At 34.2% G+C, this 27,551-nt stretch overlaps 1 protein-coding gene across 2 annotated transcripts in view; it reads left to right on the top strand.

Annotated features, from left to right (window-relative positions):
- The window catches only part of LOC140437410 (cholesterol transporter ABCA5-like), a 154,944-nt gene that overhangs the window by 18,002 nt on the left and 109,391 nt on the right, over positions 1-27,551 (top strand). For both annotated transcript variants that reach the window (XM_072526926.1, XM_072526925.1), the window contains exons 2-4: positions 8,550-8,711; positions 16,100-16,276; positions 20,400-20,578. In XM_072526926.1, coding sequence (XP_072383027.1) covers positions 8,613-8,711; positions 16,100-16,276; positions 20,400-20,578 — 455 coding nt within the window. In that variant the 5' untranslated portion in view covers positions 8,550-8,612. The remainder of the gene's footprint in view (positions 1-8,549; positions 8,712-16,099; positions 16,277-20,399; positions 20,579-27,551) is intronic.

Genomic DNA, 27,551 nt, shown 5'->3' on the forward strand with positions numbered 1-27,551 from the left:
ATCAAATAATTCACGAAGTAAGAAAACGACACGAATACCACATGGGAGCGCATAAAATCACGATACTATGCTATGCCGATGCTGCAGTACTAATTGCTGATAACGAAGATAACCTACAAAGGCAGCTCCACACCTTCAATATCACAGCAAACAAACTTAATGTGAGAATATCAGTAGAAAAAACTAAATGTATAGTGATCAGTAAAGAGCCGCTTAGATGCAAACTAGAAATAGACGGCAAAATTGTAGAACAAGTAATGAAATTCAATTACCTAGGAGTAGAGATCACTAGTGACAGGGATATAAGAACAGAGACCACAAGGCAAGCATCAAAATCGGCAAGAGTAAGTGGTTGCTCCGAGAAACCATATGGAGAAACAAATATCTGACCATGGAAAGCAAAATGAAAGTATACAAGACAACAGTAAGACCAATCCTAACATATGCAGCGGAGACAAGGACCTATATCACGATACTACGCTATGCCGATGATGCAGTACTAATTGCTGATAACGAAGATAACCTACAAAGGCAGCTCCACACCTTCAATATCACAGCAAACAAACTTAATATGAGAATATCAGCAGAAAAAACTAAATGTATAGTGATCAGTAAAGAGCCGCATAGGTGCAAACTAGAAATAAAAAGCGGCAAGAGTAAGTGGTTGCCTCCGAGAAACCATATGGAGAAACAAATATCTGACCATGGAAAGCAAAATGAAAGTATACAAGACAACAGTAAGACCAATCCTAACATATGCAGCGGAGACAAGGACCGATACAAGAAAGATGAAACAACAAATCAACAATATCGAAATGAAAGTATTAAGATCAATAGCGGGCATATCATTAAGAGACAGACAAACCAACAGAAGTATACGCGAACAATGCAAAATTCAAAATATTAACAGGTGGATAAAAACAAGAAAAAAACACTGAAACGAACATGTAAACTGAATGGGACCAGATAGATTAGCGAACATCTGTAAAAACAACAAGCCGTATAGCAGAAGACCCGTTGGAAGGCCGCCAAAAAGGTGGAAAGATAATGTACAGTCAACAGCGACTGAAACAGAATAAGAGGCAGACAAACAGGAGTAATCCTAGTCGCGCGAAGAAGAAGAAGAAATTTAAATAAAAATATAATAGTAACTATTACATGAAGAAAACTAAGCAAAAAATAAATCCATTTAATGTGAAGGATGAACTTGGTAATTTCATGATAAATTATTTACATTCGGCATTAATTTACAGTAGTTAGGTTTAATTTTAAATCTTCTCGGTTAATTATGTTCAGTTTGTTACTTTTTTTTGTTATGTGATCTATAACTGCGCAGAAACTCCTATCTAGTAGGTATGCAGATGAAAAAGCAATTTAAAACTTTCTCACGGTATTTCAAAATATGGGATAAGTAACAGGTATGTTTTCCAATAAAATCCTTTATAAAAAGGTATATAAAAAAAATATACCTTATATAAAAATATAATATATAAAAAAAAAAATTTATAAAGGATTTTATTGGAAAATTTTTTATTATATGGTATACAGCCAACTACAGGAACTTAGTTTCCTTGTGGATTTTAACAGGTATGTCTTTTTGAAGCCAGAATTGTTGATATTCGTCTCTAAACAGTATCTTTAAGTTCTTCGTTAGCACTTATTTTAAACAATTCTTCTTGTCATGTAATATCCTTTTCTTCAATGTCGTCAAATAAATAGATAACTAAGTGCGATATTTCCGATGTCGAAATATCCTTAAATCTAGTTTTAAAATCTGAATAGACGGCATTCAAATATTGGACATAGAAACATCGTCTTCCTGGAAGATTACCTGGTACAAATTGGAGAACTGGGAAAATTCGTACCGTCCACTATTTTGCTTTATCAGTTTAATTCTGACAAGAAACGCTGAAATGATTGTTGTTGTTTTTATCAAATTTAAACTGTCACCTTACAACTGGAAGTTCACCATATTAAATTTAGCAAACAAATCTGTCAAATAACCAATGTCTGTTTTTATCTCTAATAGATTTTCATTCAAATTTATATCTTAACTATCAAGAAACTATAAAACAGTTTCAGATAGTGTAAAAATTCTTGTCAGGCATAAGCTAATCCGATAGCCAACGTACATTAGTGTGAAGAAGTAATTGGTGAAAGTTCTCGCCATTTTCTTCATACAACTGCGCAAATAACCTCGTATTCCACGCATTGTTTCGGATTCAATCTACTGCATCAATGACAAATTGAAGAGATTTATGTAATCTTACATTCAAATTTTTAGCAACTAAATGTTGTCTCTGTCAAAATACGACGCAGTGTATTGCTAATACTCCGGGTAGATTTTCTTTTAAAAACCACGATAACGCCCAACCATGACAGGGGCTCCATCTGTAGCTACCGATATATTTGATATACGATTGACTTTTTCCAAGAAGTAAGCCTTCAAAACATAAAATATTGATTCGCCTTTATTATCAGTTGTCAAAGTTCTCGCAAATAGTCATTCTTCGTGGATATTTTGATCCATAATAAAACGACCGTATGCCAATAATAATGCTTAATTACCAGGTAAAATTGAGTCGTCCAGCTGTATAGAGAAATGGCTCGTTTGAAAATAATTAATAATACTATACTTAATAATTAATTAATAACCATACACTACAGGAAAGTAAACAAGAACAAAATTGAACAGGAGAAGGTAGCAGCTTCCACAAAGATAAGATATAATATTGATAGCCTCAAACAAGAATCAGTACAATTCCTCTACAAACGGCATTAGGGTACGAAGAAGCTGACAAAAGAAAAAATCCTGAGTGGTGAAACGAAGAAGTAGGAAAATTAATTAAAGACAAAAAAAAGCTTATCAAACATGGCTATCCACGAAAGACTCAGAAGACCGCAGAATTTACAGCAGACTCAACAGGGAAGCAAAGAAGGAAGTCACTAAAAGAAAAAACGAAATGTGGAAAGATAAATGCGAAGAGATGGACCGATGCTTAGGAGGAACCAAAATGACACAAGCTTGGAAATTCATAAAAAGTATTAGAAAAGAAAGAAAAGATGAGGGAAATATAAACCTGATTCAAAATAAAAAGTGGGAAAAATATTACGAAACGCTATTAACAGAAAGTAGGCACGAATTTATGGAAAGACCTGACCATATCTCAATGACAAAAAACTCATAGGTGGTGCATAAGATAAACAAACTGAAAAAAGAATTGAAACAAATGAAAAATGGAAAAACACCCGGGCCTGGAGACATTCCCATCGAGTTGGTGAAACATGGACCGGATGCTCTTTTGGAAAGCTTAGTGAATATTTTTAATAAATGCTTAATTGAAGGCCAAACGATTCCAGACGATTGGAATTTGGCCCACATTAGCCCCATTTATAAAAAGGGAGACAGAAAAGAATGCGGAAATTATAGAGGCATTAGCATAACTAGCTCGCTGGGAAGGTTATATGGTTGTATATTGAAAAGAAGAATAGAAGAGGAGTATAAAGAAATTGAAGAACAAAGCGGCTTCAGAGCAGGAAGATCGTGCGTGGACAACACATTTACCCTTCAACAAGTAATTGAAAAACGAACAGCTCGAAACCTCCCTATGCATCTGGTATTTATAGATCTGGAGAAGGCTTATGATACAGTTCCTTTAAAACTCTTATTTAGTGTCTTGACGAAAACGGACCTTAGTAAAACATATCTAAAAGCAATACTGAACATCTATAAATGTCCTCAAAGCACTGTAAAAACAGGAAATACTTTCTCAAGGGTATTTACAGTAACGAAAGGCTTGAGACAAGGATGTTGTCTTTCCCCCACCCTATTCAAAATATATATCCAAGAAGCACTGCACCAGTGGAGACAAAAATGTGCGGGAATGGGGTTGAAGCTTAACAACCATTATCTGACAACACTGTTCTTTGCAGATGATCAAGTACTAATTGCAAGCTGTGAAGAAGATGCAGATTATATGCTTAGAAAGCTCAAAGATGAATACGAAAAATGGGGGATGAGTATGAATATGTCTAAAACAGAATATATGCGAATAGGCAGTGAAGACGAAGACCCGGATTTGGAAATTAGACAAATGAAAAGGTGCTACGAATACAAATATTTGGGAAGTATTATCTGCAGTAAAGGAACAACGGAACGAGATATAGACTATAGAGTGCAACAAGGCAGAAAGAGTGTTCAAATTCTGAATTCGATACTTTGGTCCAACAAAGCTACTATGAGAAATAAAATGACTATCTACAAAGTAATTGTAAAACCCATTCTTACATATGGAGCAGAATGTTGGCAAATGACAGTAAAAGGAAAGAAAAAAGTTGACACGGTTGAAATGGACTACCTGAGAAGAGCTTGCCGTATATCAAGAGTAGAACGTATACCTAATTCTGAAATTAGAAGAAAAACAGATAGAGTACATACAACTTCTGAAAGAATAAAAACTCGACAGTTAATATGGTATGGACACGTACAGAGGATTGACGACAACAGATGGCCAAAAAGAGCTATGGAATACAATCCAAGTAATAGAAGGAAACGAGGAAGACCAGCCAAGTCTTGGATACAAGGTGTTATGGAAACCATGAAAACAGAGCCATTGATGAAGACACCTGGAGAGATAGAAAAAGATGGCGATCGAAATGCGATTTCAATGTTTCATCAATACCTCTTTAAACTGTGTTATCGCTTAAATAATTTTTTTAATGATATCAGATGCAGGTTTGTGTAAAACAGGTTTTAAAACCTCCTCAACATCTGGCAAAATAAACTGTTCTTCGATAGTATGTGGTTTTATGTATTTACGTAAACCATTAAGTTTCTCTTAAAGTGTTTGAAAATATTTCAGATCTTTATCTGTTTTATCGAGGTGACATATTCTCAGATGATCTTCCAACTTAAGACGCGTTTTCACACTACGTCTTATTGTAAGTTTTGTGGGTCATATAAAACGTACGACAAAATGTACGTTTTGTCCAGTGTATACACACTACGTTTTTCCTTCCGTTTTCTACCTCATTTCTAATTCAGAGTCTTGAGTTGTGTGAAGTTTGTTTAGTGATTTTTTTTATTATGATGAGGAGGGAAAAAGACAAGATGGTCAGGAGACTGGGCTTCTAAAAAGAAGCCAGTATTCCCACGTCTCGTTACTAAAAGAACTGAGAGGCGAACCAGATGACTGGCGTAATTATTTGCGAATGGACACCTCAGCCTATTGTCAATTGCTAGAGTTGGTAACACCATACATATTGAAATAAGACACCTCATAAGAAAAGCCATTACACCCCATGAAAGACTCACAGCAACTCTCAGATATCTTACAACAGGACGCAGCGTCAAGGACTTAGAGTTCACAACCATAATATCCAAATCAGCGTTAAGCCAAATAATTCCTGAAACCTGTAATGCGATCTACTTGGTTTTAAAACAGAACTACTTATAACTTTTTATACAATTTAATAAATTCCCCGAGAAAATCGTGGATGCATTGCCGCAAATCTGACATTATTAGGTTTTTTTAAGAAAAATGAAGCGAACTGCAGTCGTCAAATAAGTCAAGATCGGACGACTTGTCTGAACATTTATTTTCACGTAACGTTTTATCCTATCAGTTCTCGCAAAACTATGCTTCTCCCATCATTTCTACGATCTGACCTTGGATTTGATTTCGATTCGACAAGACGTACGTTTTGCTGTTTACATGCCACGTTTTATTGTATAGGATTTGTCCTATCCAACAAAACGTACAATAAGACGTAGCGTGAAAACCGGCCTTTAGATGGCTTCATAGCTTCATTGCTAAGAACTTCGTTTAAGAACTTCGTATAAAAAGCACAAAGGCATTTGTTTGTAAGACAATGTTAAATGATTGAAATGTCCTGTCATTAACATCAATTTTTATTTTATAGACCCCAAATTTTTCTTTCGCTCACGTAGACCACTTACAAGTTTTTATATAGACCACTTTGGGAATAACTGTTTTAGATGGTACGTAATGTGAAAATTTAAATTCAGCGTATTTTAGGCATATCTTAAATGCCTTACATTTGTTACCAAAACTCAAAACCGAAATTTCATGCTATATGTTTTGAAGATTAGGCTCCAATAATGGAAATTTTATAGTAACCGGTCAATAGAAGTAATAAGTTTAATTGATCTCATAAGAATCATAACAAATGCCAAAAATCGCGAAACGTTTATTTATTTAACACCGTTATAAAAATTAACTTAATATTAATACAAAATACAAAAATACAAAAATTTAATACAAAAGGTGCACTTTTCACTCTATATATAAAAAATGTTAAAATTAGCCCAGCTACATTTTTTATTTGAAACATTTATTTTATACGGCGTGCGGATTCTTAATAAATCGTTTTTTTTTTCTGTTCTCCCACTTCAAGAGAGGATTTTAGAAGGAAGCCCGGAAGTAGAGGTGGCAAACTTTCCTGCTTATTTTTTTTGGGTCCCAAAATTCTCAGCAAAATTCAGCTTGTTCGTCTGATTTTTAGAGGACACACTACGTTTTACTTATACAGTGAACGGCCACATTATGGAATATTATCATTATTTCGAGAACCGTCAAGTTTTGAGGGAAATCCCTGATTTCCCTCAAAACTCAACGGTTCTCGAAATAATAATTTTCCATAATTTAGTGGTTCACTGTAGAATATTAAATAAAGCAGATGCCGGATTTACTTACAAGCTTATAAATAATAGCAATGTTTTAGAGGCTATAACTTTTCATAATACCATTTATATCAGCGACACCTACCTAATGGTTGGACCAATTTATTGTTCAAAACTCTACCTAAAATGAAAACACAGCAAAAACTTAACAACAAATGCGAGAAATACCTAAGTGACCCACTATGGTTTCAGTAACGGGTTTCCAACAATAGAAGTAATATTTAGGAGCAACGTTAATTGCTCAAAGATGTGATATATCTCTAGGCATTTACTACTGTTTTGTAGACTTTCAAAAGATAATTATTCATATTAAGTACTCTATATTGATCGAAGCTGTAAGATATATTGGTTCTATTGACAGGAACGTCCGCCTATTTGCAAATTTTTATTTGTATGGAATCACTATCATCAATGGAGCAACAACTTCTCGTGAAACTTTGCCAAATTAACTACTGTCTTTCACATTTATCTATCCTGTGCTATCCTCTTTGGCTGTCTCTTTTCAGCTTTTTCTAGACCATCCTAGAGATCTTCCCCTATCTAGTCTTTACCAAAACACATTGTTTATAACTGAACGAAGAAATATTTTATGGTTGAACAATTTTCGAGATTACTATGGTATTCATACAAGCATGGTGTTTGGGGTGGCAATAACTATATATATACAAGGATTTCCACAGTTTTCACTGTATTCCTTCACTCAACCGTTTTCTCCAATTTTTCCTGTTTAGCCAGTCCCCTTCCTGTAGGTTTCTTCTACTCATTGCTTCGTCCACCTCATTTCTGAAAGATCTTCGGGGTCTGCCTCTCTTTCTTCTTCCTATCGGGCTCCACTCTGTTATTCTATTTATCCACCGATTTTGGTCTGCTCTTCTGACATGTTCGTACCATGTTAATCTCTTCTGTTCGATGTAGTCTATTATGTCGGAGTTCATTCCCATTCTCCTCTTAATCTCCATGTTATTTATTCTGTCTCTTCTTGTTACTCTGCAGCTTCTCCTTAGGAATTCCATCTCTGTTGCTCTTATTTTGTTTTTGGTTTTCTTATTTATTGTCCAATTTTCACACCCATAAGTGAGGATACTTCTTGTCATGGTATTATATATTTTTTTCTTTGTTTTCATGCTGATGTTCTTATCCCATAGTACCGGGTTCAATTTTCGTATACAGTCTCTTGTTTGTCCTAGTCTATTTTTTATCTCTTCCTCCGTTGTTCCTTTGTTTGATATTATGAAACCTAAATACTTATACTTGTCTGTTCCTTTGATTTGTTTACCTTCGTCTATTTCCAGCTGTTTTATTTCTGTATTCTCCGTTGTTAGGTATTCAGTTTTCTTTAGGTTTATTTCCATCCCATTCTTTGTATATTCCTGCTCCAGTTTTCTCATCATAAAACTGAGGTCATCCTCGTCTTGTGCGATCACTATTTGGTCGTCGGCAAAACTTAGCGTATATAGATATTCGTTCCTTACTGGTATACCCATTCCTTCGCACTTTCTTTTCCATGGTTTCAGGGTTTTTTCCAGGAATATTTTGAACAGGGTGGGGGATGTGGAGCAACCCTGTAGTAGTCCCTTTGTCGTCTTAAATGGCCTGCATATTCTATTGCCCGTTTTGATAGCTACTTCGTTATTCTTGTAGAGTGCTTTTACCGCGTTTATTAATCTTCGTGGAACTTCGATGTCTTCCATTGTGGCAATAACTACGATAAAATATCTACGATGTAACCAAGGTTCTTAAATGACGTGGTACATGAATAAGAGAACCCGGGGATTCATACCATTTGTTTTAATAGTGTGTATGTATGTGTAACAATTAATTTATTTATGTGTTGTATTCTTTTTAGATAAAAGTTATAGACTAGTAGTTAAAACAAGTTTTAAGAAAAAGGTTTTAGAAGCCTATTAAAATGGCTGATCGGACAAAAGGGCTCTTTTTTAAACAACTAAAAGCAATGCTTAAACGGAATATAATATTAAAAAAAAGAGAAAAACGAAGAACCATAACTGTAAGTACATATTGCATATTTACATTTTTTGTATTGCATTGCATTTTTTTAAACATATAACATAATTTTTTTAAAACAGGAAAAATATAAGAATACTTATGAAAAGAATATCATTTGGGTTTTCTTCAAGTAATCCCTTTTGTAATTTATACTTACCATCCCAAATATAATAGCTCGAGCTCCATGCCTAGCGCAAAATATAGCAATAGTGACCCCATCAACAGATTTTGTACTTGTGATGATATTTTCAAATATAAAAAAATTATTTATTATTAACAATCAATTTATTTTATTACTGAAAATCAACATCCATCTAAATAAAAACACAAAATTATTAAAGGAAGTAGTCGCCAGTTATACCCGCAGTTCGGGGGTGAATTGTGATTAGCAGCAGCTATTATCCATTCCGTTATGAGAGGGGATAAATACGGGAAAACGAAGTATTGGAAGAAGACGCATCTCCTGGCTCAACAATCTGAGAAAGTGGTATAATTGCAGCTCCGTCGACTTGTTCAGAGCTGCAATCTCAAAAGTGAAAATAGCTGTGATGATTACCAATCTCCTTAGAGGAGACGGTACCTAAAGAAGAAGATTATGCAAAATAAGAATACATTTAATTCATATTTAGGTAGGTATGCAGATATCTTCCGTTTATTTGTCGATCCTTTGTAGTTTCTATATTATAATTTTCCATGAAAGTTATCGACCTTTTTATGCCACTAGTATAGTATGTATCTTAAATCTGTTGACCTGTAGTTAATTTTGTCTCTATTGGTTTAGATGTCAACAGTACTAAATGTTACCTTCGCACAAATTAATTTAATAAATTTCACTTGCATCTAAGCTAATAAACTATTGTATATATGTATTGATTTATATGTAGAAAACACGAGACTTCAGCGGAAAATTTATGGCCGTCCGTCTACTCTACAGAATATACTGTCTTGCTCTCTGAAGTAAAAGATGCAATTAATTCGCCAAAGAGAAATAAATTCTCAGGCATTGACAGGATATTAGGAGAAATGCTGGAGTCACTAGGTGACAAAAAATTACATATCCATTCTATCCATGTACGTAATATATTAACATAGACTGAGTAATCTATAAAGCAAAAGTCACGACACTATCTTTTTTCCTCATTCTTTGTGCCTCTGTCTTACATCAAGTAAGAATTGCAGAAATTGTTTTTGGTGGGGAGAAGCTGGGAGAAGTTTCTGAATTCAATGCGCTAGGGAGAGATAGATCAAACAAGCGCACAATATGTTTTCTTCACTGTTCATTGCTTGCATGCTCAGTCTATGTTAATATATTACGTATATGATATGTGTCGCTGTTTGGAATTCGGAAAAATAGTCATCTGATTGGCGTATCTCAATTTTTATTGACGGTACTACCCAAAAAAGGCGCCTGCTGTACAAGGAAACTGCTGTACATTGCAGTAATAACACATGCCAGTAAAATCTTTTGCATATTATCAAAAACAGATTAGAAACATACCTCGTTATCATCATCATCATCATCCAGCCTTCATTTATCACCTTCACTGCTGAACATAGGCCTCCCTTTAACTCCTCCATTCCTTTCGATTTTGTGCTCTTTGTTGCCAATTTTTGGTGATACACCTGATACGTCGTTAGCCCGACGTGTATCCTCTACTACGTTTGTCTGCTCTTGGCCTCCAATTTGTAACTTTGCTCGTCCATCGTGGGTCATGTATTCTCGCTACATGGCCTGTCCAGTTCCATTTCAGTTCCGGTATACGTTCCACAACATCAACAATACTCTTCCTTCTTCGCAGATCTTCGTTTCTAATTCGCTCTCCCAACGTCACTCCTAGCATAGACCGTTTCATTCGTCTCTGTGCCAGTCTCAATTTCGAAGTTGTAGTCTTGGTTAGAGTCATAGTTTCCGCCCCATAGGTCATGACCGGTAATACGCATTGGTCAAATACTTTTCTTTTGATGCTAATTGGTATGTTGGCCCTAAGTGTGTCTCGCAGTTTTCCAAAGGCTGTCCGCGCTAAAGTAATTCGTCTTTCTATTTCGCGTGTTTGGCTATCCCTGCTGATTCTTATTTCATCACCCAAATACGTATATTTCTCCACCAGTTGTACCATCTTGTCTTGAATAGTTAAATGGTTATTGTGGACCATAATTGTCATAAGCTTAGTTTTGGTCAAGTTCATTCTGAGGCCCACCTTCGAACATGAAAAGTCCAATTCATTTAACATATCTGTGTCTTCTCCTAAATTATCTGTAATAAGGATAATGTCATCTGCGAAACGGAGATGGTTAAGCTTTTCGTCGTCTATTGTTACTCCTCTGCAGTCCCAATTGACTATCTTAAAGACATACTTTAATGCCGATATGAATAATTTCGGGACAATGCATCTCCTTGTCTTATCCAACGTTTTATTTTTATTGGTCGGGTTTATCGTGTATCTTAAGTGGCATTTTTGTAAATATTGTAAATAAGTACACTATACCTATGGTCAATGCTACTGTCATTCATTGCTTCTATAAGGCTCTCTATTTAGATCGTGTCAAACGCTCTACTGTATGGAGGAGATCATAATTTAATCGGAGCCATACCAATCGGTACCATAATTTAATCGGAATCCTATCTGATGTCTTGGTTCGTAGAAATCTAATTTTTCCTTCAATATTGATGTCACTAACCTAGTAAAGAGCTTGTATATGTGGTTCAACAGGCTAATAGATCTATAATTTTATAGGTCCGTTCTATCTCCTTTTTTATGTAAAAGGATGGTTATAGCATTGTTCCATTCTTTGGGCACCTCTCTTTGCTGCAAACATAGATTAAATAGATTAATTTATTCAATAACATAATCTCCCTCATTTACGATAGCTTCTATTACGATTCCATCCTCTCCTGGGACTTTGTTATTTTTCATTTTTCTTAACGCTTGTCGAATCTCATCTACCTTTATTTCTGGCATTATTTCGGAACCTTGATTCGTGATCTTCTTTAAAATGGCTGTTTGTATTCCTGTTTGATCTTCTCGTCTACTTCCATATAATTCCTCGTAAAACACTTCGACGACCTTTATGAGTTCTACGTGATATTATTTCATTTTGCTTGTTTCTTAATTTATGAATTTCACATTTTCCATTCAATTTTTCTGTTTATGATGCAAATATTCAAGTCGTTAAGATCGTTCTCGAAGGTTTCATGCAGTAGTAGCTTATGATTGATATTGTAACATTTTTTTATAGTTAATATAATAAATTACTAGCGGACCAACTCGACATCGAGTTTTTTAAATGAAATTTTTATTTTATTTATTGTCATCAAATGTCGACATGGATATCATTTAGCAGTTAATTTTGCATGCTGATCACGAATCCGGTGTCAGATTTGATCTATCTTGACGTTTTATGCGCGTTTCAGGTCACTTCCTGTGTCGGATCGCAACCGGAAGTACATATTTAGATTCGTCTCGACGAGACCTTTCGATCCATATATACATTGTGGGGTCTAAAACTTAAAGTAAATTTTAACTTCCGGTCATCTCAAAACCGGAAGTGAATTTTTGTACCAAAAGTATATCTTGACAATTTCATACGTAATACTAATAATATTCCGAAAAAATATTTTAATTATCTAATATGGTTTTTGAGTAAAGTGGTGGACAAGAAAAGGGCTTAGCGTTTTAGTATATAAGATTTCTAATCCCTTTACCCCGGATCAATTTGACTATATGTTTTCTGATCTGGTGACCTCCATGTTACCTTATGTATTTTAGGGTGCTCAAATTTTGTTGAGATTATTAACAATTTTGTTCTTGTTGCTAGGTTACATAGTCTTTGCCCATTGTCATTCGTGATTTCGTGTATTGTATGCTTTCCTGCAATTTGTTGTAAAAAGTCCTCTTTCGACGTCATCTTTTTTGGGTATTTTTTCTATCTCCTCTTTGACCCTATCATAAAAGATTTCCTTCTCGTCTGCATTGCTTGTTTCTGTGGGGGCGTATAAATTAAAGACTGATATATTAAATGGTTTGTTGTTGACTCTAACATAGGCCATCTTTTCGCATATTGGCTTGAAATTTATTTTTTTCTCTTAGGTGCCTTAATATCATAAATCCCACGTCTTTTTGCCCTTGCTTCTTTTCTCCTGAATATAACATTGTAAAGTCTTGTTTATCATCTCTCTGTCCATCCCAGCGTAATTCTTGCAGTGCTGCAATATCTATTTTATACTTTTTGAGTTATTTTCCTATTTCTAGCATTTTTCCTGGAGCTAGCATAGTTCTTATGTTCGATGTGCTTATTTTCAACTCATTATTTTTTTTGTTCTGTTGTCTTCGTCTTTTATTTTTGTTTTCTTGTCTATCTTTCTTTATTTCACTTTTGTTGTACCCGAGTTTATCTGCAGTCATTTCCTGTTTCTTTGCCTCGTCCGTCAACGAATAATACATCCTCTCATCCCTTGCTAGTTTTTTGAACCACCTTCATGATGGTCCTCCAGCTGGTTGGTGTTTCTATTCCATCTCCTTTCTAGACCATCTATTATCAGTTTGTTGTCTTTTATTTAGACACGTTTACCTTTCTTTATTTCATCTTTTGCTATTATTCGTATTTCCTTCTGTATTTGTAATTCCTCTATCGTTAGATCATTGTTTATATATATTTTTTCTTTTATTACTTCTTTAAGTTTACTTTTGTTTTCCATAATTTTTGTTTTTTCGTCTTTGTTTGGCAGTCTGACTAAACATGTTTTATATCCTAGTTTCACTGCTTCTTCTATATTTACGTAAATATTTAGCTCTTTTGTTATAAAATTTCCTATTACTTCTTTTAGTATTCTTCTATCTCCAGTTTCTATTGTCATTCCCTGTATTATCACATTATTTTATTTTCTTATTCTATCCAGCCTTTCAAGGCGTCCTTTTGTATCATTCACATCCTTTTTGATTTGTTTATTTTCTTTCCAGATTTCACTATTCTCTTGTTTTAGTTCTGTTAGTTCAGTTTTGAGTTCCCTCATTTCTTCTCTGTATTGTTTTTGTTCCGTTTTTACTTCTTTTATATCAGTTTTTAATTCTTGTAACTCTATTGTTAAATTTTTTTATCACATCTAGTATTTGATCTATTTTGTTTTCATCTCTGTGACTTTTAACTGGGCTTCTTTGTACTTTTTTACTGGGACCAAATAACAGTTCCTCTTCTTCTCTATTTCTTTTCCGATTGTCATCAGATGTATTATCATTTGAATCCATATTTCTACTGCTACTACTCGCGATAGGGCCAACCTCCCCAATCAACGCGTCGAAGGAAGATGGTTCTCTCAAGCAGTAGCTTTAAGTAATTTATTTTCACGTTTTCTTCCTAGATAAATTAATTTTCAATTAAAATAATTGTCAGTTACTTTGGAACGGTATGATGTAGCAACGCCCACCTCTAGCTTTTAAAACTAATATATTAGCGTTAATTACCTGGGCCGGTTTTGTTTTTAGTTTTTTGTGTTAAGAGTAAATAAAATTTCCTTCGCCTTCCTAAATTTATAGAGGTTATGCACTTACCTCTCTTCCAATGTCTGCTATAATTACCATTAACACTTTTATTCTTCTATTACACACTGCACGCAAAATCAGCAAAATTATCGACTCACAATAACCAAAAATTGAAATCATTATGGAGCAGAATTTACACACGTCTATTCCTTACACTAGAGATCCATTTAAGTATACCACACAATTAATATTTCTTCATAATATAATTATATTTTTGACATAAGCCTTTTTATCACATTGATTTTAAATAAATCGACACCGGACTTAGTATAGTATAAAGTTGAATGGAAATTCATTACAGTTGGTCTTTAAATTAATAAAGATATGACGGCTAATAAACAGATTCAACACTATTCAGCTGAGTAATTACTTGCAGGAATACCAATTTTGGAAAATTAGGCAAGACATATCTCTCAAAACTCAAGATGAGACTAATAAATGACCTGTATGAACTTGTATTCTCAATATTTGTATACTGTTTAGAAACTTTGACTTTTAGCGTTCAAGAATGCATAATGATTGATGTCTTTGAGATGTGGTGTTGGAGAAGAGCAATGTACAGGAAATAAAGTGCCGCATAGGAAAGGCAAGAACGGTCTTTAACAAAATGAGCGCCATCTTCAAAAGTCACAACATATCCCTAGATACAAAAATGAGACATTTGAGATGCAATGTTTTCTCTGTGTTGTTGTACGGGGCGGAGGCATGGACGCTTACAGACACCACTATTAAAAAACTTGAAGCATTTAAGATGTGGCTTTATAGAAGAATGCTGAGAATATCATGGACAGCAAGGATCACGAACAAGGAAGTTCTAGAAAGAATGAAGAAGGAACCAGAGATTGTGTTTACGATCAAACGCATAAAATTGCAATATCTGGGACACGTTATGAGAAATCAGCACCGTTACTCCCTGCTGTAGTCTATATTGCAAGGTAAAGTCAAAGGTGAGCGAGGACCCGGTAAAAGGAGAATATCATGGCTGCGGAATTTAAGAACATGGTTTAAGAAAACCTCAACGGAGCTGTTTTGAGTAGCAGCGAGCAAGGTCATGATTGCCAATATGATTTAAACCATCCGAAACGGATAGGAACCAGAAGAAGAAGAAGTTGGAGAAGAATGCTGCGCAAACCTTGAATAGCTCATTGGACAAACCAACTTGACATTAAAAAAGGGCTATCCACAATTTGTCTGCAGCAAATTCTACAGTTCTTTGTTCAGATGGTTCGCAGAGGTGACGATAATTTAGAAAAAATAATTATTTCTAGAAATTTTCTGGGGAGAAGAGCAAGAGGACGTTCATCAACCAAATGGTCTTCCAAATTCAGAATTCAGCAGGCCACTTATTCTGCGAAACTCTTAAACTCTTTCTTAATGCGATTAAAGGCAGAGACCAATGGAGAAAATTTGTTACGAGTCTTAGTAAAGGGGAAACGACAAGTCAGAGAGAGAGAGAGAGAGAGAGAGAGAGAGAGAGGGGGGGGATAGAGTGTACCTAAGTTATCAACACCAATTAAGATAATAATTAAGACAGTGAATTGATGAAAACTTTTTTGGAAATTGATCTGAAATCCTTCCAGGACCTTATGAGGGAATTTTAAAAAAATTTGCGTCTAACAGAGTAGAATGAGTCACTCCATATTATTCGATAGTAGTTAAGTATTGAGCTATAATTGTATGATAATTAGAAAGTGTTTTAATAAATTTCTTAATTAAAAAAATCCGATAAACATTTTGTACCAAAACTTTTAAGACGTGCGTTACATTACACAATCCTTAGCAACAAAATCAATTTGTGTTTTATTTTTAATATTTAGTAATCAAAATTACCAAAATTTAATTCTTTTTTCAGGAAATATTGATGCCCATCTACTATCTACTTGTTCTCATTGTGATCAAACTAGCTGTGCCAGATCCAAATATGAAGGCAATAAATACTCCAAAAGGAGAGGAAAATCTGTTTAGATTTTTTAACGGGTCCGAAACAGCTCATAAAATAGCGTATGCACCAAATAAATCAAGTGTTGTAGTAAGTATCTGTGTTTCCACGTATTGGAATATAGCCTACAAGCCCATTGGATATTTTTAAGGGGTCATTAGACTCAGCATGAATATAAATGTATTGTATATGTATAAATATATAAAATATATATGTATAAATCAATACTACAATATGTAATAACAATTTTAGAAACTATGCTGTCAATTTTTATCGGTACAGGTAACAGGTCAAACTTTTATACGGCATTTATGACTTGGTATAGAGGTTGGTACAGGGGTGAGAAATCTAGTGCGAAACCCTTAATTTTAACCCCCATTTGTTGAGGTCATTGAAAAATGTACGGCATTATTTCAAAATGATTACTTCATGTGAAAAAGAATTTTTGGCAATTTCAACTATGCCGTCTAAAAGTTGTGACTCTTGAAAATATTTATAAACAGTTATCTGTATGTGGAAATAAAATTGTTGTTTTTCGGTAAGATAATTATTTCTTGTATGGTAGTCACTTTTTTGACAAAATATAACTAAAAACTGTGAAACTATCATAGCCGGTTATAATAAATGGTCATCATCATCATTCTGGCTTTACAACTCTGTGTGGGTACTAGCCTCCTCAAGAATTTCTTTTCAGTCATCCCTATCCATCGCCTTTCTCCGCCAAGCACGTATTCATATATTTCTCACGTCTTCATCGATGTTATCAAGGAACCTTGTTCTAGGGCTTCCTTTTCTTCTATGACCAATGGGTCTATCAAGGAGCGTTTTTCTAACTGGGTCATTTTGTTCTATCCGCATTACATGAGCTATCCACCTCAGACGTTCTATCTTAATATGTTTTACGATATCAGGTTCCTGGTATATTCAATAGTTGTCTCGTCTTCTATATACTCCATTGTCATTCACTGCTCCATAGATTCGACTTTTCTTTCGAAACATCCTAACATTATTTCAATATTTTTTGTTAGAGTCCAGGTTTCTGAACCATATGTTAGGACTGGGCGTATTATTGTTTTGTGGAGTTTTAGTTTTGTGTTTCTCGATATAATTGTGTATTTATGGAGGAGATTAAGCCCAAAATAGCATCTGTTGGCGGCGCAAATTCTGCGGTTTCTCTTTGTGGTAGTATTATTTTCAGTGTTAAGGAGCGCTCCCAGGTATACAAATTCGTTCACTGCTTCGATGACGTCGTTTTCTATAATAAGTGGTCGTAGGATTTGTGGTTGCGTGTTGATTTTCATATACTTCGTTTTGTTGGTGTTTATTATTAAACCCAATTTTGTAGATGATTTCTTTAATGCTACATACGCCTGTGGTACAGCGTTTTCCGTTCCCCCAATAATATTGATATCATCAGCATAGGCCAGAATTCGCACTTATTTATTATATATTGAACTAGTGGTTGTGATTTAGATATACGTATTACTTTTTCCAGAGTCAGATTGAACAATATACAGGAGAGAGGGTCTCTCTGGTGCAGCCCGTTATTTGTCTTAAAAAGTTCAGATAATTACCCCTGAATTCGTACTCTACATTTAACTTTTTCAAGAGTTAGTTTTGTTAAATTTACCAACTGATTTGGTATTCCTAGCTCTTTCATTGCTTTGAATATTTCTCTTCTATTCACAGAGTCGTAGGCTGCTTTGTAGTCTATATAATATATGTGATGAGTATCAATGCCATATTTCAGTGTTTTTTCCAAAATTTGTTTCAGGGTTGCAATCTGATGAATTGTCGATTTACCAGCTCTAAAACCAGCCTGGTATTTTCCTACTAGTCGTTCTGCATATAGTGCCATACGGTAACATATTACTGTGGACAATATTTTATACACTGCATTTAGAAGAGTACTTCCTCTGTTGTTAAAGCATTCAAAGATATCTTCTTTTTTGTGTATGGTGCAAATTATTCCAATATTCCAATCATTGGGGAGAGATTTCTGTGTCTACATTTCTTTAATAATCTGCTGTAACGCCATTATAGTATCATGGCTACCTTCTTTATATAGTTCAGCTGGGAGATTGTCTATTCCGGGTGATTGGTTTCTAGCTGGCTTTTTAACTACATCTTCAAGAATCGTTGGTGGTTCCTCTTCCCTCTCGTCTATTCCCCTTACCCCATCTCCATCGTCTTCCAGGTTTTCTTCTTCTTCCTCCATATTAAGTACCTGGTTAAAGTATTCCACCCATCTATTGAGTACATCATTCCTTGTTGTTAATCGGTCGCCATATAATAAATAGTACATATTAGAAATAAAAAAAAAATACAAAAAACAAAAATTTGAAAATTGAACATATTTTTAAACTACCCTGTGGTGTATGTTATGTTATATTTTAAATACTGTAGCTGTTATTAGTTATTTAAAAAAGTCCAATGAAAAAAAATGACCCATGCTGGGTCAAATGACCTCTTAAGACTGTCTTATGGGCTTGTAATATATAATTAAATTAAGGCAGATAAACAATTTAAAGTACTTAAACCGCATTATACTTCTTTCTCGCATTATTTTGTTGTAAACATAAAATAAAAAAACATGTCTAAAAAATGTAGCCATAAAGCCAAATAGTTTAGCCTCTTTCTTACTCTTGACGATAATCTTGTTTTTTCTTTCAGTGAGATTATGATATAAATAAACTAGTCGCTCGACAGGTCTGTAAAATTAACATATCCATTTTATAAGGGCAACCACATAGAAAAAGAGTTCTCAGCAAGGATAGCTGCGGGAAATAGAGCATTATACTCCCTTTCAACATTATTAAGATCGAAGCTGATAAGAAGAAAATATAAATTAACACTGTACAAGTCGATTATTCGCCCAGTTATTACATATGGCAGTGAAACATAGACTCTCAACCAGCGGGAAATCAATAAGCTTCTAGTATTTGAAAGAAAGGTTCTCAGAATAATATTTGGCCCTCAAAGAGATGAATTCACAGGGGATTGGAGAAGACGCCGCAATGCTGAATCGGTGACTCTGTCTGGATGACAGAGTGTTAAAGACAGTGTTTTTTGAAACACCAGATGGTAGAAGATCAGTAGGCCGACCGAGAAAAAGATGGAAGGATGATGTTGAAGCCTATTTATCTAGAATTGCGGTACAACAAAGGGAAATAGAAGCGCAAGATCGTAGAGGATGGAGGGCGATAGTGGATGCGGCAAAGACTCACCCCGAATTGTAAAGCCAGTGAAGAAGAAGAAGATTTTATAAGGCCGAATTCAGACCACCATAATTTATTGCTAATTTATTACTAAGAAAAAAAAATATTGCTGTAACTAGGCAAGAAAAAGGGGTACAGGGCAAATCTTGGCAGCATATTTTATTGCTAATTAATTGCTGTTGATTGGTATATTAACCAATTCCCAAAAACTACCCCATCATTTCCTGGTTTAAAACACACGCCCCGGAAAACCTAGATATTAAATGCTTCCCTCTTCTCTTCTTTCTTTTTGTATGTAGTTTTCAAAACCTGTTTCTTCTTCAATATTAGCCTCCTAAATTGTCTAAATTATCGCACCATCTTTTTCTTGGTCTACCAATATTTCTTCGTCTATTTGGTGACGTATCTCGTGCTAGTCGTACTATGTTATTCTCTGCCATGCAAATGCAGTGTTCGTTTAACTCCTGTTTCCGTTTTGTCACCCATCCATTTATGTCCTCTATATTGCATGCTCTTCTAATGATTTTGCTTTTCTCCATATCCAACAGACTTTTCCCTGATATTCGTTGGAGTATTTTCATCTCTGTTGTTTCTAATAGTCGTCTCGTTTTAGATGTGCCAGATCTTGTTTCCGCCGTTTTACATGTGTCAGGTCTTAATATAGGTCTAATTGCTACTTTATAGATTCTTGTTTTTGTGTCTTGTCTTAAGCGTTTGTTCTTCCAGATTGTGCCATTAAGAGATCCCGCCGCTTTACTTGCTTTTAAGCTTTGAATAACATAATATTTGGATTTCTTTGTTCCCCTTTCTGTAACCATGACCTTTACGTACTGCTTGTATTATTTCGTCCATTATTATATTAAAGAGAAGTAGGCTTAACGAGTCACCCTGTCTGACACGTTATATAGTTTTTCATTTATTATGTATATTATTATAATTATTATATATTAAATGCAAAATTTAAAATTATGTAATATGCAAAATTATTTTTTTAGAATTTTGTCCGTGAAATTCAGGAAACTTGGAAGTCTGTTAATTCGAAATCCAAATTAGACTGGATCGAGTATAAAACAGAGAAAGATCTCCAGACTGCTTATAAACGAGATCCTAAATTTGTACCCTTAGCAGTTATTTTCGATAGTGCTTCTGATCCTAATCAAGGACAACTATTAAAGTAAGCAATTTTTGCATTAAAATTATCATTCGAATTGTTTTAAAGCAGCTTATTTGTTTTGTGTAAAACTTAAGAGGTTGCTGGTTAAATGATATTAGAATATAACTATGGAGAAAAAATGTAACATTTTAAATGTAAATAAAAGTAGCGAAAAATAGCAACTATAATTATGATTAAATTACGAGAATTAACGGGCTTTAGCTCATACTGTTATCTGTACACAGAATATAGACTCACCTTTTGAAATATTGATGTATTCGTAGCCAGTAGAGTAGCGTTGGTACCACGTTGCGACGTTAAGGGATGCCCAGTGCCGAGGCTTAAAAGAGGATTTAACCAATACACTCGATATGCTTACTGTACGCTGTCTCGTTACGAAGTGTTTCGCCCTTTTAAGGATAAAAATGTGCACCTAAAATTTCTAAGGGGTGGTCATTGGTTCGTGGGGCAAGTGCATCCCATAAATGAACTCTGCTGTGAAATATTTTCTCCCGCTCGAAAAACGAATGTTTTTAAGAACAGCTGAAAGTATAAGTATAAAGAATAGACATGAAAAGATCGATATATTAATAAAGAATTAAGTAAGAATAAAATATGGATTGACAAATAGGCGGCGGTCATATTTCGGCCACAGGACATTGTTGGATGCCATCTGAAACTGTGCTCAGATTGACAATGCGAACAATGCCATCAATTAGAAAAGAATAGCGTCGAATGTAGAATTTTTCGACCTACTAAACTAGAAAGACTCAAACACAATACCGTTGGCTTTTCTTATAAGAATTCCGTGGGGTGCGAAAAACAAGAAGAAGAACAGAGTTGAAATCTCGGCGTAGTGTCGCATTTCAGAAAAAAGTCTTCAATGACGGCCGGGAAGTAATGATATTTCGGCAATTAACACAATCAGAGAGGTTTTAATTAGAGGGCATATATTGCCGAGTAGAGTGTGGTATCAGTTCTTGTATGTGTTTAATATGATTGACAATTTATGGGTAGAAAAATTAGCTCAAGGGAGCGCAATCGACGAGTCAGATCTAATATCGGAAGATCGGAAGGAGAACCCTTTGACAAAGGTGATTAGATCAGCCAGCAATATGGCTGCCAAGAGTTCCAATCTTGTCTAGTTAGAGCGAGCATGAAAGTTGGGCGAGACTCGTTGACAAAAGTGACTAGATCAGTCAGCAGTCTAGCTGTCAAGAGCTCCGATTTTGCGATAGATGTTCCTGTATAGAAATAACACCAGAAATGTAACACATAAAAGTTCAGAGGTCAGATGTATCTGTTCAGATGTTTCATCATCCCAGGATACATTGAAGTACCACAACGGTTGTAGAAGACGTTTGACTAGCAAAAAGACATGGAAAAAGAATAAAAACAAGGGGATAGAAACAAAAATACGACTGCTTTACTAACGAATAGCCCGATTTGTACAAGGTTTGTCAAAGGTTCGAGAAGAATAGGAAAAGAAGTCAGTCGTACCGTAAAAATAGAAGGTTCATCTTTGTCAGCGAACAACATGTCAAAATGTCTAAGCTAAATGTCTAACCATTGAAAATAAACAAAGATGGTTGCTGACATGGTTGGACATGGTTGGACAAGATGGTTGTTGATTTGTCTAGCGAAAAACCATCGAGCTTTAAAAGCTAAGCGAGTGCACACTGCAGAAGGTGAGTAGATAAAAGAGAATCACTTGTAGCGTGATTCTGACGAAAGCCCATCGAAATGGTTGCTGGCTCATTGCCTAGCGAAAAACCATCGAGCTTTAAAAAGCTAAGCAAGTGCTCACTGCAGAAGATGAATAGATAAAGGAGAATCACTTGTAGCGTGATTCTGACGGAAGGCCGTCGAGATGGTTGCTGGCTCATTGCATAGCGAAAAACATCGAGTTTTAGAAGCTGAATAAGTGCTCACTGCAGAAGGTGAGTAGATAAAAGAGTTACTCTTGTAGAGGTTTTTAAACGAAATGAAACGAAGAAGTGCCGTAAGTAACGGTACGTAGTGAAAACTCTTGGAGAGGTTTAAAAAAAGTCCGATCTCCAGAAAACCCCTTTTAAAATTTCAAAATTCCTTATTTACTTTAATTTGTCGATGCGTTTGCTTTATATCGCAAATAAACTAACAACCAAGATATTGAAAATTAAGTGGTACTGGTTAAATGATATTAAAATATAATAATGGAGATAAAATGCAATATTTTGACTGTAAACAAAAGTAGCGAAAAATAGCAACTATAATTCTAAATAAATTACAAGACTTAACGGGCTTTAACTCATACTGTTATCTGGTCAAAGAATATAGACTCACCATTTGAAATACTGATGTATTCGTAGTCAGTAGAGTAGCGTTGGTACTACGTTGCGACGTTAAGGGACGCCCAGTGCCGAGGCTTAAAAGAGGATTTAACCGATACACTCGATATGCTTACTGTACGCTGTCTCGTTACGAAGTGTTTCGCCCTTTTAAGGATAAAAATGTGCACCTACAATTTCTAAGGGGTGGTCATTGGTTCGTGGGGCAAGTGCATCCCATAAATCAACTCTGCTGTGAAATACTTTCCAAAAATAACAAAAGAAGTAAAATTCTGCGTACTTAAAACCAGACATGTGTTTAAGCCAGTTTAACAATGAAATTTTAAAAAATAACAGGAAATAATATACAGTGATGAGTGCCTTACCACCCGGCAAAATAGCGGAAAGGATAGAAGACAGATTAAGTTGTGAGATAGTATGAGATGAAGCTAGTTCTTGACGTGGCTATTTCACTTCAGTCATAATTATACGGATGACCTCGAAAATATTTTATTTTAATAATTTCTGATGTTAGAATAAATGATTGAATAAATTAAGATATATTATAGTAAAAAAACATTAATTATTAGCGATTTTAAATTATAAATCGTTAAGTTTATTTAATAATAAAAATAACTTAACTGAAATATTTGATTAAACTAAAAGTAGGTATGTTCAATCCGAAAACAATTATTGTATGTAAAATTGGCGTAATAGTTAGAGACGTGGTCTAGTGACAAGAAGATTGGAGGTTCAATTCACACCAAGGATAAAATTTTTGTTTTATTCAATCAAAAATAATAGAAAATATGATACATATTAGGTGAAAAGTTTTTGAAAAACTCATTATTTACAATTTATTCTTATTCCAATGTTAAAAAATAGAAATACAAAATAATTCAAAACCAATTTCAGTTTTACAGTCTTCAGTTGTGATTGCAAAATAATCCGGTTAAGACTGTTTAATGCCAAATTCATCACTAAATTCTCAGTGTTAATATCAATTCCTCTGTACAGGTAATGATTTTCAAAACAATTAACAACATTGTAATGGATGTGCGCGAACAGCTGCCTGCTTTACAGCTAACCAAATCACCAAGCCATCAAAAATAATAACATACCGAGAAGTGTTTTTGCACGGTAAACAGAAACTTTTTATTGAAAAAACAATTCGTGAAAATGGTTTTAACGGTCGAGGAAAAAGTGCAAATTGTTGTCTGGCATGTGAATGGATTATCAGACAACATGATTAGACAACAATTTGTAAATATGTTTCCAAATAGGCCGGCTCCAGCACGATCAACAGTTCAGTCTATTATACGTAATTTTTTTACTTATGGATTCGTGTTCACTCCAAGAGGAGTTCGTAGACGAAGGGAGGTAAATCCAGATTTGGAACCAAGGGACACTTTAATTTGTGCAAGTATTGAGCAAAATCCTACCCAATCAACATCTCGTCTCGGAGAACAATATGGAATTGCAAGATTTAGAGTAGGTAAAATTTTGAAAAGACATGGATACCGTCCCTATAAACTTCATAAATCCAACGAACAATTCCCTGGGGATCGATATAGACGTTTAGAATTTTCAAACTGCAATGGAAATGTCACATCAAGATGAACATTTTTTAGAGAATGTTTTGTTCACCGATGAATGTACGTTTTCATTGCAGGGCCGTCACAATTCAATGAATGCTCGGTATTGGGCTCGAGGAAATCCTCGTCAGATTTATGTCGCTCGTACCCAGCGTCCTCGAAAAGTAAATGTTTGGGGAGGCATAATAGGGAATCATGTCATTGGTCCATTTTTTATAGACGGTATGTTGACTGGGCGGAAATACTTGGAACTTCTGCAAAATCAAATTGTCCCAGCCCTTCGTAATTTACCAATACCTTTCGATTCCATATGGTTTCAACACGATGGTTGTCCCGCACATAATTCTCGCATCGTCAGTGAATATCTCAGTGCGACTTTTCCTAATCGATTGATTAGTGGCCACGGAGATATTTTTTGGCCTGCAAGATCACCTGATCTTGCACCTTGTGATTTTTTTATGTGGGGATATATCAAGTCCAAGCTATATGGAATTGAAGACGATAGGCCTAATTCTCTCCAAGAATTAAGAGAAAAGATCTCTGATTCAATGAGAGGTATTAGTCCAGAAACATTAACTAATGTTAGACGAAACTTTTATAATAGATTGGGTTATTGTTCTGTTGCTAATGGAGGCTTATTTGAACATTTATTGTAAATACATTTCATTAGAATAATTTTTTTTATTTTTATAGAATTTCTACCTATTTAAATATTTTTGGAAGTACATTTATTTAGAACGTTCTTTTATGTTTGAAGAATTATTACTTTATTTTCGAAAGTACGACATTGTTTTTTTAATAAGATTTTCATGTTTTACTATAAACACTTCTAATAAAAACTGAAATAAATGTCTAGTGATTTAGAGCAAAACGATATAATATCTGCATAATTTCAAATTTTTAAAAAAGTAAAACCTTCATGTGGGATTTGAACCCTGAGCGCCTGCATGAGAACATCGTGACTTGAACTCTGATCCATCAAACTTTTATATTTCTTTTGTGACAGTTTGGGTTATTGTTCTGCTGCTAATGAAGGCTTATTTGAACATATTGTAAATACGTTTATTTACAATATTTTTTTTAATTTTGTAGAATTTTTACTTATTTAAACATTCTTTAAACGTTCTTTTAATTTTGAAGAATTTTTCCTTTATTTTCGAAAGTACGACGATACTTTTTTTTTCAAGAAGATATTTGTGTTTAACTTTAAACACTTCTAATACTAGTTATGACTGACATAAATGTTTAGCGATTCAAAGCAAAACGATCTCTGCATAATTTCAAATTATTAAAAAAAAAAAGAAAACCACATGTGGGTTTTGAACTCTAATCGTCTGCGACGTCTGTGTCGAGTTCTTACCACTAATCCACGAAGGATAGTGATTATTCCGTGACAAGAGTGTATGAAATTCTCACATCATAGTAGAAATTATTCTTGATTAATAATTTAAAACTTTAGATTAAATAATTACTATTAATTAAATTATTTTATTCACATTTTTGCTTTATTGTGGTCAATCAGTTTTTACTTTCTGTGAAATTAAAAAATGGAAATACGTCACACATACGTTACACAAAATGATTATGACCGAGGTGATTTAGCTCGAAGCTAACGTCTAAAGGTGTGAGACTATCGATAATGGTCATGTAAATTATAGGTTTCTACCTATTATTTCCCACCTCTACGAGTTTCATCTCTTTTTATTTCACAAGATAACTGTGTTTTCTATCTCTTACGTTAAAAAGCCGGGTGGTAAGACACTCATCACTGTATTTTAAAGTAAAGTCTTTAAAATATATTATTAAATTAGATCACATTATAGTACAGTAAAAGAAAACTATTAAATGTAATATATGAAAATAAATACTACATAAAAAAATTTTTATTTTAAAATTTTTAGTAAAAGGTATAAATAAAACAATCAAACGGGCTATAACACAAATACAGAACGTTTTCGGAATGTAAATTCCATCATCAGTGTAACCTGAAAGTAATTAACCACTTTAATTAAAAATAACGTAAGGTTTAAAATGTTGACTAAGGTTATGCAAAATGTGGTTAATACTTACAAAGTGCACATGCTGCGAGCAACTAAAATATATGGGTAAAAACCCTTCAAATGATATAAATTTACAAATATGTTACATTATATACTATTAAAAATTAAGATGTCTAAGTTACCGTTGGAATTGGTAACATGGCAACGTATGGCTCTACATCGGTTACTTGGTCCTGAGACATAGTGTCTTCGAGGACCTGTTGATAACAACTGTTAAAAAGGACAATATTGACATGTTAGGACAGATGTCGGAACAAATCAGTCAGTGCAACTTACGGTAGTTGTTTAAAATGACAAGCCAGCATTATTTAAAATTAAATAAATTATAAAATATAACAGTATCAACCATCAATGTTGTAGTCTGTAATGTGAATTTATCCTATATTTATATTGAAAAACATTGAAAAATTTGTTTTATAAATTAATTTAGAAAAACTGGAATACATGAAATTTGTAGGTATCAATAGGCAACCAACTATACATGTGTCTTAATTTAACAACAGGTCCTGTATGTTATAGAACATTTGGGACCTAGGAAATAGTGAAAAAGACATATGTAGGAAGATGGTTCCATAAAATTTATTGTTGAGTAGTGATATAGTAAATGATATGTTTGTATTTACTGTTAAGATGAAATTTGAATATGAAAAGAATGTTTTCGTAATGTAATGTTCATGTATTGCTTAACTTACAACGTAAGCATGGAAGGCCCTCTATGTCAATAAACAACATTTGGTACCTGGTAAATGTAATAGATTTTTTAAGTTATAAGTTCATGAACATAAATTACTGGTTCGGTTTGAAGGGTAAAGATGGTAAGTTGTTTTGTGTGTTGACCAGTATGCAATATAAACAGAAAATTGATGGCTGATAGGTGGTTTGGTATTGTATTGTTCAAACATTGCTCAAGTTATAACTTAAGAAAAAGAAAAAGGCCCTACATGTTAAAAGAAACATTTGGTACCTGAGAAATATAAAAAGGGTGAGTTATAAGTTTGGGTTTAAGGTAGGTAGATAAAGTTAATAGGCT

Source organism: Diabrotica undecimpunctata, chromosome 3 (genome assembly GCF_040954645.1).
Source record: "Diabrotica undecimpunctata isolate CICGRU chromosome 3, icDiaUnde3, whole genome shotgun sequence".
NCBI lineage: Eukaryota > Metazoa > Arthropoda > Insecta > Coleoptera > Chrysomelidae > Diabrotica > Diabrotica undecimpunctata.